This window comes from Mobula hypostoma, chromosome 21 (assembly GCF_963921235.1).
Source record: "Mobula hypostoma chromosome 21, sMobHyp1.1, whole genome shotgun sequence".
In the NCBI taxonomy this organism is placed as follows: Eukaryota; Metazoa; Chordata; class Chondrichthyes; order Myliobatiformes; family Myliobatidae; genus Mobula; species Mobula hypostoma.
The window spans coordinates 48,201,163-48,214,805 of record NC_086117.1 but is presented as its reverse complement, the minus strand read 5'-3'; the positions used below and the strand labels follow the sequence as shown (position 1 = coordinate 48,214,805).

The 13,643-nt window shown below is 42.5% G+C and overlaps 1 protein-coding gene across 5 annotated transcripts in view; it reads left to right on the top strand.

Moving 5' to 3' along the window:
* The window catches only part of LOC134359996 (endoplasmic reticulum mannosyl-oligosaccharide 1,2-alpha-mannosidase-like), a 97,318-nt gene that overhangs the window by 49,610 nt on the left and 34,065 nt on the right, over window positions 1-13,643 (top strand). For all 5 annotated transcript variants that reach the window (XM_063073958.1, XM_063073957.1, XM_063073955.1 and 2 more), the window contains 2 exons: window positions 22-170; window positions 11,811-11,999. In XM_063073958.1, coding sequence (XP_062930028.1) covers window positions 22-170; window positions 11,811-11,999 — 338 coding nt within the window. The remainder of the gene's footprint in view (window positions 1-21; window positions 171-11,810; window positions 12,000-13,643) is intronic.

Here is a 13,643-nt window from a genome sequence, read left to right as displayed (position 1 = left end):
TAATTATTTTGTGATTTTTAGAATTTGAAGAAGCCAAGAATTGGGTGATAAACGAATTGAACCTTGGTAAAAGCGTGGATGTGAATTTGTTTGAGACAACAATTCGTATTCTCGGTGGATTACTCAGTGTTTACAATCTAACTGGAGATCAGGTTTTCCTGGATAAAGCAGTAAGGATTTTTTCTTCTCTTTAAATCAGCTCATTATCAGGCATTCATATACTTGTGTTTGACATTAAAACAACTAGTACAGAATAGTTATTATCTGCTGCTGTGCAGTTCCTAATTTAGTAAATATGTGTTAAAATTGTGGAAGCAGAAAAAGGATCCAGTACTTTCCTGGCGTATATGACAAATAAACTCTTCTTGGGCTTCCAGCCAGGTACAAGTGTTGATTATAACTGATTCGATGGCAAACATTATCATTGAAATGTTGGCTATAATCGATACTTGTGCCCGGCTAGAAGCCCAAGAAGAGTTTATTTGTGGAAGCAGTATACTATATTTCACCATAGGGTAGGCCCCTGATTTGCATGAGTAAGCCAGTGACTGTACAGCTGTGGAAGCATCTCTGATGCTTGTGCTGTGTAGCTGGAAAAGCTGGTGTGTAACCCACGTCCTTATCCCCACCATGCTGGATCCTACCCTGCCTGATGTTGGTTGTAATTAGCTACTTGAGGGAGGAAAAGTAGAATCTTTTAGTCATGCTGAGAAATGGTTATAGAGCTGTACATCTCAGGAACCTTTGGTCCACCATCTCTATGCCTATTTATGCTAATCCCATTTGCTTGAAGTTGAGCTATATCACTCTGCTTATTTCCTAAGCAGGCACCTGTCTAAATGTTACTTAAATGTTGTAATTATGTCCACCTTTACCACCTATTTGGTGATGTGTTCTTGATGACCAACATTTTCTATGTAAAGAAATATGCCTCAAATCTCCTATAAATTTCTCTCCTTTCAATTAAAATCTGTGCCTTCAAATATTAGACTGTCTTCGAAAAAGATTGTGCCTAGCCTGTGTATACCCCTCACTTATATAGATGTCTATAATGTCTGTATTCCAGTGAGAATAAACACAGTCAATCCAATCTCTCCATGCAACTCATAAACATGAGAGATTCTGCAGACGCTAGAAATCCATTCCAACACGCACCAAATGCTTGGGGAACTCAGCAGCTCAGGCAGCATCTAAAGAAATGAATAAAAGGTTAAATTTTCGGGACGAGACCCTTCTTCAGGACTGGAAAGGAAAGGGGAAGATGCCAGAATAAAAAAGGTGGAGGAAGGGGAAGGAGGTGATGGGTGAAGCCATGTGGGTGGGAAAGGTAAAGGGCTGGAGAGGAAGGAATTTGTTAGGAGAGGACCATAGGAGACCAGGGGGAGGTGATAGGCAGGTGAGAAAGGGTGAGAGGCCAGGGTGGGGAATAGAAGGGGGGATGGGGAGGGAATTATTTTATTGATATTCATGCCATCAGGATAGAGGGTACCCGGATGGAATATAAGGTGTTGCTCCTCCACCCTGAGGGTGTTCTCACCTTGGCACAAGAGAAACCCATGGACTGGCACGTCAGAATGGGAATGGGAATTGGTATGAAAATGTTTGGCCACTGGGAAGTTACACTTTTGGTGGATGGAATGGAGGCGCTCAGTGAAGCAGTCCCCCATTTTACAACGAGTCTCACCAACGTGAAGGAGACCATATTGGAAGTATATGTCCTTTTGGTATTTAATATCCCAAAATGCATTATCTTGCACTTGACTGGGTAAAATTCCATCTGCCACCATTCTGCCCATCTCTCCAAATGATTAATGATCCTCTGTAACCTTTCACAACCTTTTTCACTATCAACTGCACCAACTATTATGTCATCAGAAAACATATTGATCAGGCCACCTGTATACTCATCCAAGTCTATTCATATCTAACAACAAAGGATCCAGCATCAATCTCTACAGTGCAGTACATCAGCCAAAGACCCTCCTGCACTGTCTTCTCTCACCAAGACAACTTTGGATCCAGATTATCAATTAACCTTGGATCCCATGTGTTCTCACATTGAAGAACTTTGCATGTGGGACTTTGTCAAAATCTTTGCTAAAGTCCCTGTAAACTTTTCTATTGCCCTGCATTTATGAACTTTAATTAGTTTGTCAAAATGCAACCATATTTGTGTGATAGGATTTCCTCTGCTCAAACCATGTTGACTCCTCCCAATCAGTCTTTGCCCTGAGAATTTCTTTCCAATAATTTCCTTCATTTTTATGTATGGCTCACTGGCATGAATTTCCCTGGCTTATCACTTCTACACTCTTGAAGAAAAAAGATATTAAATATCCTTCAGTGTTGTGGAGCCTCACCTGGGGCTAATGAAAATTACTTTATGTATACTTTATATATAAAATGCAGAAGTCTCTGTTGGTGATGTAGCAGTCTCCTCCCTTACATTCTATAGCTTTCTGGGATAGATCATGTCTGGTCCTGGGGATTTATCCACCTTGATATGTGGCAGTATCTCTTAACATTACCTTCCTGACACGGACATGCTCCAGAATATCAGTGTTGCCCTCCCTAACTCTCCAGACGTCCCAGTGAGAGACATTCATTCAGGACACCCAGCTCCATACATAATTACTCCTCTGGTCCTTGAGCAGACCTGTTCCTTCCATAGGTACCCTGTTGTATCTAACGTACTTCATAAAGTTTTGTGATTACTTCATGGCCTCTTTTTGCCCTTCTAATGTTTACAAATTTTCTCCTACATCCCCTGTAATCTCAAAGGATGCTACAAAATGCCTACACCTAATACTTAGTCTTCCTTTCTAACCAAATCCTCAATTTCCTTTCACAAACAAGAGAAAATCTGCAGATGCTGAAAATCCAGGCGACACACACAAAATGCTGGAAGAACTCAGCAGGCCAGGCAGAATCTATAGAAAGTACAGCTGACATTTCGGGCTGAAATGTTGACTGTACTTTTTTTCTATAGATGCTGCCTGGCCTGTTGAGTTCCGCTAGCATTTTGTGTGTATTGTCTCAATTTCCTTTATGTATACTTTATATATAAAATGCAGAAGTCTCTGTTGGTGATGTAGCAGTCTCCTCCCTTACATTCTATAGCTTTCTGGGATAGATCATGTCTGGTCCTGGGGATTTATCCACCTTGATAGGTCCTGGGGATTTATCCACCTTGATATGTGGCAGTATCTCTTAACATTACCTTCCTGACACGGACATGCTCCAGAATATCAGTGTTGCCCTCCCTAACTCTCCAGACGTCCCAGTGAGAGACTTTCCAATTTTCAATTTCCAAGGATCCCTAATTTTACCGTTTTTGCTTCTTGTTCTTGCAGGCATGTTGATTTCTTGTCAGTCTTCATTGAAGAAGTATCAGCAATCTAAATTAGTAACTGGGGGTCAGTGGTAGAATTTGGGAAGGTTTCTTCGTTTGAGCTTTGTTGAAGTATGTAATGGTTGATGCAGGAAGGGGAAATTGACTGGATATTTGAAGCAGATTTTGTTCTTGGACAATGAGGTTACTTTAGAATCCTTACTGATGGTACTAGCCAAATGGTTTTGCTCTATACAGGGAAGGATTCAGTTGAGGAACAATATCAAGGTTAGCTGGAATGGCTTTTTAATATTTCTTCTGAACTTGGCACAAGACTGGTAAGTCTACAGAGTCTTCAAAAGAGTAAATCTACACATGGGTTGTCATTGGAGCAGTGTCAAAAGGAAGAGGTGCCTGTGGCTACCTGTAGGTGGGGAGGGGGAAGGGAAAGTTGTAAGGAATACCATTATTTTAACTCTTATTTTGATTAAAAAAATCAGACTCTCATTGGTAGCCGATAATTGAGCGTGAATAGTATAGCACAGGAACAGGCCCTTTGGCCCACAGTGTTATGCTGAACTAATTAAACTAGTAATTAAATAAGAGAAGGGACCATACTAGATCTAGTGTTGGCTAATGAGCTCGGATCAAGTGACTGACCTTTCAGTGGAGGAGTAGTTAACAACAGCAAGGAACAGTGTCCACAACTCCTTAAGCTTCAAGATGGCTATAGATGAGGATAAGTAAGGATCATTCGGGAGAATATTAAAATAGAGCGGGACAAATTACCAGAGCATTGGACAGGAATTAGAGGGAGTTTATTGGGAACAGCTGTTTTTGGGTAAGTCCACATCTGACCTGGAAGCTGTTTAAAGACTTATCTGTGCATAGTATAGGACAGGTATGTTTCAGTAAGAAGAAAAGACAAGGTTCAGAACTGCTTAATGTCCTATCCTATACATAAGTGTAAAGGTGACTGACAGGAAACAATAAAGTAGTGGTGGAGTTAGTGGGTGGAGGTATTGATCAGCCTTACTGTGGTAAAAGTAATTGATTATGCATCTGGTGGTCCTACATAGCCTCCTCCCTGATGGGAGTGGGACAAACTGTCTATGAGCAGAGTGGGTGGGATCCTTCATGATGTTACTTGCCCTGTTCCAGCATTTTTTTGTATATACGATATGTCTTTCATGGCGGATAGGCTGGTGTGTTGAGCAGTTTTGACTACCCTTTGTAGAGCTTTCCTGTCTGCCACGGTGTAGTTTCCACATGGAACTGATGCAGCTTGTCAGGATGCTCTCTACTGCACATCTGTAGAATGACATGAGTATGGACATAAAAAATAAGAGACATCTTGGGAATCAAAGTTGGCAGTGAAAACAGCAATAATTTTAGATATGCGGATGACACTGTGTTAATTGCAAGTACAGAAGAAGAACAACAAAACTTAATTGATATAGTTGAAGAAGTGCAAAAATGGGTTTATCTATCAATTGCAAAAAGACAGAATGTATGGTGATATCCAAAAAGAAGGGGAATCCTATCTGCAGGTTGAGAATAAATGGGGAAGACATAAAACAAGTACAGAACTTTTGCTACTTGGGAAGCTGGATGACATCAGATGGCAGGTGCAACATGGACATCAAAAGAAGGATAGGGATGGCAAAAGACACCTTTACGAGAATGAAGAGTATACTGACTGTCACATACCCCGTGACAGGTTAAAGATCCCGCAGAAATGGAAAACACTTCGGAGTCCAGTATTGCTATTAACTTATGGTATTTATTAGTAACTATGCAATACAGTAATATAAATGCAGATAAATCAAACAGGTTAGCAATGATTATAAGTAAGTATGGAAATATATGAAAGCCAAGCATCTTCAAGTCTAGGGGTAAATACAATGATGAGTAAAGTTCAGTTCAGTTCATGGTATTGAGTTGAGTAGTGATGGAGAAAGAGGGAGGGAGAGATTTAAGTCTTCAAGTGAGCGGATGCCGTCGATCTTCCTGTTGTCCTCCGAATTCCTTTAGAAGTTACCGACTGTGACCACAACAAAGGGGACTGTTCTTCTGTGGTGGAATTATCAAGCCAGGCAAGGGTTGGCCACACAAATAACTCCCCACCGGTCACACCCTTTTCATACTGCGAGAGCCACTGATCAATCCACCTGATCGATCCTTAAAAACCCACCTTTTCTGTGGGGCACAACAAATCTCATTCAGTGTCCAAAACCATGTGTCTGTAGGTCTATCATCTGACCTTCTATTTATCTCACTGTGCTGAATACCAACTGTCTCTCAAACAGCTCCTCCCTTCTCTCTAAGAATTTCCAAGCAGGCAGCATCCTTGGAGAAAGTATAAACATGCTGTGAGCAGTCTTCACGCTTCTCTCTCTTTCTTTCTTTCTTTCTTTCTTTCTCTCTCTCTCTTTCTTTCTCTTTTTAACAAGGTGTTTGTGTTGGGTACCTCTCTCTCTCTCTCTTTTCAAAAGCACAGTTCATAGGGGTGATTCAGGACCCCGTCACACTGACCAACACTAAACTAGGCATGACAACCTGCCTCAGAGCACTGAAATGTTATGTTTATCCAGTTATGTTATATGGCTCAGAATGTTGGACAATAACATGAGGAAACGAGTTGAAGCGGCAGAGATGTGGTTTTTGAGGAGGATGCAAAGAATATCATAGATGGAACGAATATCTAATGAGGATATGAGCAGAGCAAGCACAAAAAGAGAAATAATGTATGAGATCATGAAAAGGCAATGTGACTTTATTGGACATGTGTTTAGGAAAGAGGAGTTAGAATGCAGGGTAATTATGGGAAAGATTGAAGGGAAGAAAGCAAGAGGAAGACAAAGACAAATGATGATGGAGACAGCAGCCAGAGAACTGGAAATGAATACCAATGAATTGATCCACTTGGCCCGAAACAGGAGTGTGTGGGTCATGATAGTCAAAGCTCAAACTGGGCATGGCACCTGATGATCATGATGGATGTGCAACATCCAGCTGTCTGCATCCTCCTCAGAACACGGAGGTGTGGGTGAGCTTTCTTGACTGTATAGGATGTAGTTTTGGTACTTGAGAGGCCGTGTGTGTAATGTAGTCCCAGAGTTTGGGACTGCTTATAGTTTCCATTGTTGCCAGTGATGTAAAGAGGTGTGTGAGTGGAGCGAGTTCTCCTGCAGCTAACAACCATCTCCTTTGTCTTGTTGGCATTAAGGAAGAGGCTTTTCAAGCTCTTCCACCTCCTCCCCGTAAGCTGTCTCATCATTATGGGTAATGAGCCCTACCAGTGCTTTGACATCAGCAAACTTAACGATGTGATTGCTCGCATGTTTGGCTATGTAGCCATGTGTGAGCAGAGTGAAACACAATGGGTTTAGCACACAGCCTTGGGAAGCACTCATGTTGAGGATGATGGGAGGCAAGAGCGGTTGTGAATCCTGATTATCTGAGGTCTGTTAGGAAGTCCAACACCTAGTTACACGGTGGTGTATTTAGACCGAGGAGTAGGAGTTTGTTCAACAAGGTCTATGAGACAATAGACAATAGGTGCAGGAGTAGGCCATTCGGCCCTTCGAGCCAGCACCGCCATTCACTGTGATCATGGCTGATCATCCACAGTCAGTATCCAACAGTGTTGAATGCTGAACTGAAATCCAGAAACAGCGTTCTGACATGTGTCCTGTTCCCTAGGTGGGTCAGGGCCAGGTGCATGACAGATGCTATGGCATCTGTCGCAGAGTGGTTCTTATGTCGATAAGCATATTGGTGAGTGACCAATGTGGCAGGAATGGCATATTTGACATGTGCCGTTATCAGCCATTCAAAGCACTTCATTATGATTGGAGCAACCCACATCAAAGTTGCTGGTGAACGCAGCATGCCAGGCAGCATCTCTAGGAAGAGGTACAGTCAACATTTCAGGCCGAGACCCTTCGTCAGGACTAACTGAAGGAAGAGCTAGTAAGAGATTTGAAAGTGGGAGGGGGAGGGGGAGATCCAAAATGATAGGAGAAGACAGGAGGGGGAGGGATGGAGCCAAGAGCTGGACAGGTGATTGGCAAAAGGGATACGAGAGGATCACGGAACAGGAGGTCCGGGAAGAAAGACGGGGGGGGTGGGGGGGATCACAGAGGATGGGCAAGGGGTATAGTCAGAGGGACAGAGGGAGAAAAAGGAGATTGAGAGAAAGAATGTGTGTATAAAAATAACTAACAGATGGGGCATGAGGGGGAGGTGGGGCATCAGCGGAAGTTAGAGAAGTCGATGATCATGCCATCAGGTTGGAGGCTACCCAGACGGAATATAAGGTGTTGTTCCTCCAACCTGAGTGTGGTTTCATCTTTACAGTAGAGGAGGCCGTGGATAGACATGTCAGAATGGGAATGAGATGTGGAATTAAAATGTGTGGCCACTGGGAGATCCTGCTTTCTCTGGCGGACAGAGTGTAGGTGTTCAGCAAAGAGGTCTCCCAGTCTGCGTCGGGTCTCGCCAATATATAGAAGGCCACATCGGGAGCACCGGATGCAGTATATCACCCTAGCCGACTCACAGGTGAAGTGTCGCCTCACCTGGAAGGACTGTTTGGGGCCCTGAATGGTGGTAAGGGAGGAAGTGTAAGGGCATGTGTAGCACTTGTTCCGCTTACAAGGATAAGTGCCAGGAGGGAGATCAGTGGGGAGGGACAGGGGGGATGAATGGACAAGGGAGTCGCGTAGGGAGCGATCCCTGCGGAAAGCGGGGGGGGGGGAGGGAAAGATGTGCTTAGTGGTGGGATCCCGTTGGAAGTGGCGGAAGTTACGGAGAATAATATGTTGGACCCGGAGGCTGGTGGGGTGGTAGGTGAGGACCAGGGGAACCCTATTCCTAGTGGGGTGGCAGGAGGATGGAGTGAGAGCAGATGTACGTGAAATGGGGGAGATGCGTTTGAGAGCAGAGTTGATAGTGGAGGAAGGGAAGCCCCTTTCTTTAAAAAAGGAGGCCATCTCCCTCGTCCTAGAATGAAAAGCCTCATCCTGAGAGCAGATGCGGCGGAGACGGAGGAATTGCGAGAAGGGGATGGCGTTTTTGCAAGAGACGGTGAGAAGAGGAATAGTCCAGATAGCTGTGAGAGTCAGTAGGCTTATAGTAGACATCAGTGGATAAGCTGTCTCCAGAGACAGAGACAGAAAGATCTAGAAAGTGGAGGGAGGTGTCGGAAATGGACCAGGTAAACTTGAGGGCAGAGTGAAAGTTGGAGGCAAAGTTAATAAAGTCAACGAGCTCAGCATGCGTGCAGGAAGCAGCGCCAATGCAGTTGACGATGTAGCAAAGGAAAAGTGGGGGGCAGATACCAGAATAGGTACGGAACATTTTGTTCCACAAAGCCAACAAAAAGGCAGGCATAGCTAGGACCCATACAGGTGCCCATAGCTACACCTTTGCAGGAAGTGGGAGGAGCCAAAGGAGAAATTATTAAGAGTAGGGACTAATTCCGCTAGACGGAGCAGAGTGGTGGTAGAGGGGAACTGATTAGGTCTGGAATCCAAAAAGAAGCGGAGAGCTTTGAGACCTTCCTGATGGGGGATGGAAGTATATAGGGACTGGACATCCATGGTGAAAATAAAGCGGTGGGGGCCAGGGAACTTAAAATCATCGAAAAGTTTAAGAGCGTGAGAAGTGTCACGAACATAGGTAGGAAGGGATTGAACAAGGGATAAAACCGTGTCGAGGTATGCAGAAATGAGTTCGGTGGGGCAGGAGCAAGCTGAGACAATAGGTCTGCCAGGACAGGCAGGTTTGTGGATCTTGGGTAGGAGGTAGAAACGGGAAGTGCGAGGTGTTGGAACTATAAGGTTGGTAGCAGTGGATGGGAGATCAACTATAAGGTTGGTAGCAGTAGATGGGATAATTATGATTGGTGTCAGTACCACCAGGCAGTAATCATTTAGTTCTGAAGTTGTAGAGTTCTTTGGTACAGGGATAATGATGGCTGATATGAAGCATATGGAGACAGCAGACTGAACGAATGAACTGTTGAGGATGGTTGTGAAGATGTCAGAGCGCTTGTGTGCAGACTTTACATATTCAGCCTGGGATGTTGTTTGGCCTGGCCACCTTATGGGGTTGACTCTGCAGAATCTTTCTCGTGTTTGCTGCTGTTACAGACAGTGGCTGTTCACATGGACAGGCATGACCGGTGTGTTGCATGCCTTGAACTGCATAAAAGTTGTTCAGAGTGTCAGGGAGTGAGACATCACTGGTGTAGTCGACTCTGTTTTTCCTTGTGCAGTTAGTAATGCCAGGGATCGTTATTGGACAAGTATTCCTGATTTTTTTTGTGTGTAGGCAACCTGAGCCTTCTTGATACCTAACATGAGGTTTCCCCTGGCTTCTCCAAGAGCTGTTCTTTCACTATACTTGAAGGTGGCATCCCAGGCTTTTAGTAACGAGTACATAAGGATGCAAGGTAAAGAAACCTTGGTATTGAGAGAAGTGGTGAATTTAGTCAAGAAGAAAAAAGTAAGTATATGTAAGGCTCAGAAAGCTAAAAATCCAGTGGAGCCCTTGAGGATTATAAAGAACCCAAAAAGAACTCAAGAAGGGAATTGGAACAGCAGGGGGAGCCATGAAAAGTCCTTGGCAAGAAGGAATAAAGAGAATCCCAAGGCATTCTATACATTCTATAAGAGCAAGAGGCTAGCTAAGCAGAGGGTGAAGGATAAAGGAGGGAACATGTATTTGGAGGCAGAGGATGTGGATAAGGTCTTAAATAAGTATTGTGCATCAATATTTACCAAGGAGAAGGACATGGATAATGCAAATCTGCCAGGGTATTTTGAGAGAAACGAGGTAGCGTTGTGTTTCTCAAAGAACATTGACATTGATTAGGCCCCAAAGCCTGAACGGGATACACCCCAGATTATTGAAAGGTATGAGATGAGATATAGTTGGGGCTCTGACCAATATATTTATGTTCTCTCTAGCCACAAGTAAGGTCTTGGAGGACTACTGAATAGCTAATATTGTTCTGTTATTCAAGAAGGAAAAGAAGTTATGAGGCACTTGAATGTGCTGGAAATGGAAAGATATATAGGTATTAAGTAGGCATGAGGTATTTGGCTACGAATGTAATTAATTTGGCACAGCACTGTGGGATGAAGGGCTTGATCCTGTGTTGACTGTTTTGTGATCTAAATGCCTTACTGAATTGGTTGCTTGTGCTTACACAATGTCCATTTCCCACCATTCTCTGTGTATATCATGTCCCTATCTAAGAAAGTCTTAAGCAGCTCTATCAATGGACAATTATAAACTGGCCTTTAACAGCCTTTTTCCTATCACACTTCTTTACCAGTGCACTTGCCTCTGTTACAAGCCCTGGCAGACCATCCTAGGCATCCACAACTCTGTGTTTAAAAACGCAACTTGCCCTTCATGTCTCCTTTGAAATTTCCCCCCTCACTTTAAATATCCTCAATAGATGAGCTTTATTTCTGCTCAGTTTCAGTGGTGACACTTTACCAATGTTTGAGACTTAATGCCTATGTTGAGGAGATGGGGAAAATTTTGTGTCCTTGTGGGTCCAAACACTGGTTATCTCTTAAAAATTAATCTTTGTGATCATTAGAGCCAAACAACTAATATATAATCAAAACCAGTATTTTTCAATTTTAGTCACTTACTTTTATGTTTTATTCTTGATAGGGTACATAATTTGACTTGTACCATAAATTTATGAAAATTATTACATTTTTCAATCTCAGTAAAGGTTTCCCCAAGATAGTTTGTGTTAGTGAAAATGTCTACCTGACTTGTGATTGCACAGCATAATTGTGTCAACGCTTAGTCCATGATATCTAAATGTCACATCTCTGAAGGTTTTCCATCAGATGAATTTTACAACTGCTCCCATCAACTTAGCCAGTGATATTGAAGTAACTTGGATTTCAGTATTTTTACTTCCATCTTATTTACTATTTTTTTTGTATACACTCACTGATTTTCTTTGAATTTATCAACTGTGTTCCCCCTCTCAGCTAGTCTTGTGATAGACTGAAGGAGGAACATTCTTTAACATGTAGGAAGAACAATGTAATCTAGAAGTACTATGTTGTGGAAGAGTTTCATTGGTGGTTGGAATTCCCAAGTATCGCAGAGCCAAAGTTCAAATTCGATACACAGTGAAGATCAGCCTTTACCAGCCCTATTTTCCCGTCACACTTTGTTTACTGTTATATTTATACTGGCTATTTTGGTGATTTTTTTGCTCTTGCCTATCTGCTGTTGCATTATACATGATGCAATTCATTTATCCATTTTAATTTTCCAATCCAGAAAGTTTTAAACTTGATTATGCCATTTCTTAAAGTTCAATGAACAATAATCCAAAAATTTAAATCTTAAAAATTTGGTAATAATGACAGCTGTAAACTGTTTTTGCTCAGCAATAATGTGGACAAAATGCTTTTGCCTCCTGTACTAACAGAGTGAACTTGGAGATCGCCTAATGCCAGCCTTCAATACCCCATCCAGTGTTCCATACTCAGACGTGAATATTGGCCGTGGAACTGCCCATCCACCTCGCTGGACCTCCGACAGTACTGTTGCAGAGGTGACCAGCATTCAGCTGGAATTTCGGGAACTCAGCCGGCTCACCAGAAAGGAAAAGTATCGGGTATGGCAGGCTCTTTATTTCACTGAAATCGGTTTCAAAGTCTACCCCCCCCCCCCACCGCCCTAGTCACAGTGATATAGAACTGTGAATGTTCTTGAGTGACCTTTAATTTTTTTTTGATGCTTTGAATTTTTTTTGGTTTGATGTATTCTGAGATAAATGTAGTATATTTCAATACTCAACCTTTCAGTAATATAGTTTTTTGAAAATTTTCAGAGGAATTATCAATTTTTAATAATTTGTTGTATGTTAAATTAGAATTGTATATGTTTTGTTAAGTCTTCATTTAAATCCACATTGTAGTCTTGTAATCTATGTACATAAATAGCTGTAGAATAGACTATTTGGCTTCTCGTTATCAGTAAGGTAGTGGTAGAATTTTGAACCCAGCTCCATTTTCCTGCACTGTCTAGATATTCAAAAATCTATGGATCTATTTTCAATTTGCTCAAAGGCTGAGTGGGTCTCCGCAGCCTTTACATAGAGGGTTAATGACATCCACTGTCCTCTGTGTGAATGAATCTCTTACCTCAACCAGAAAAGGCCATTTTCTTATTCTTGAGTTTATGACCCCGCTCAGGGGAAGCATGGTCCATACATCTACCAGTCAAACCCTATCAAGTTTTTTTTTGCTTCTATGACCTTACACATGCTCAAATGTCTCTATAAATCTAAATTCAAAATTTGCCTGTTACTCAGTAAAACGGAGAGCCAGCATAGCTTTGTGTGGGCAAGTCGTATCTTAATAAATTGATTGAGTTTTTTGATGTGCTCACAAGTGTGATTGATGAAGTGGATGCTTCATGAATTTTATAAGGCATTTGACAGGGTTTCTCATTGGCCATTTGGATTCAGAACTGGTTTGCCCATTGAAGACAGAGGGTGTAGTTAAGGAACTTATTCTGGCTGGACGTCTGAGATTTGTGATGTTCTGCTGGGATCTGCACTGGGACCTCTGTTGTCTGTGATGTATATAAATGACCTGGATAAAAGTGTAGGTGGGTGGGTTAGTAAATTTGAAGATGATTCGAAGATTGGTGGTGTAGATAGGATTGAAGACTAGCATAGAATACAGCAGTAGTTTAACCTGGCTGAATGTGAAGTATTGCTATTAAGGGCAAAATCCTTACAGTTTTGATGAGCAAAGGGATTTGGTGGTCTAAATTCAGATCTTCCTGAAAGTGAAGGGTGGTTAAGAAGGCATATGCTTGCCTTTGTTAGTTGAGGCACTGAGTTCAAATTTAGGAAATTATGTTGCAGCTTTATAAAACTCTCCTTGGGCTGCATCTGGTCGCCCTGTTATAGGAAGGATGTCGAGGCTTTGGAGTGAGTGCATAGGAGGTTTAACAGGATACTGTCTGGATTGGAGGACATGTGTTATGATGAGGTTGGACAAACCTGGGTTGTTTTCTCTGGAATGGCAGAGGCTGAAGGGAAGCCTGATAGAGCTTTATAAAAGAAGAGGCATAGATAGAGTAGACAGACTTTTTCCCAGGGTTGAAATGCCTAATCCTAGAGTGCATGCATTTAAGATGAGAGTGAGTGTTCAAAGGAGAGTGAGGGGCGAGTTTTTTTTACAGAGTGGTGGGAGCCCGATATATGCTGCCCAGGGTGGTAGAGGCGGGTAGATTAGGGATTTTTAAG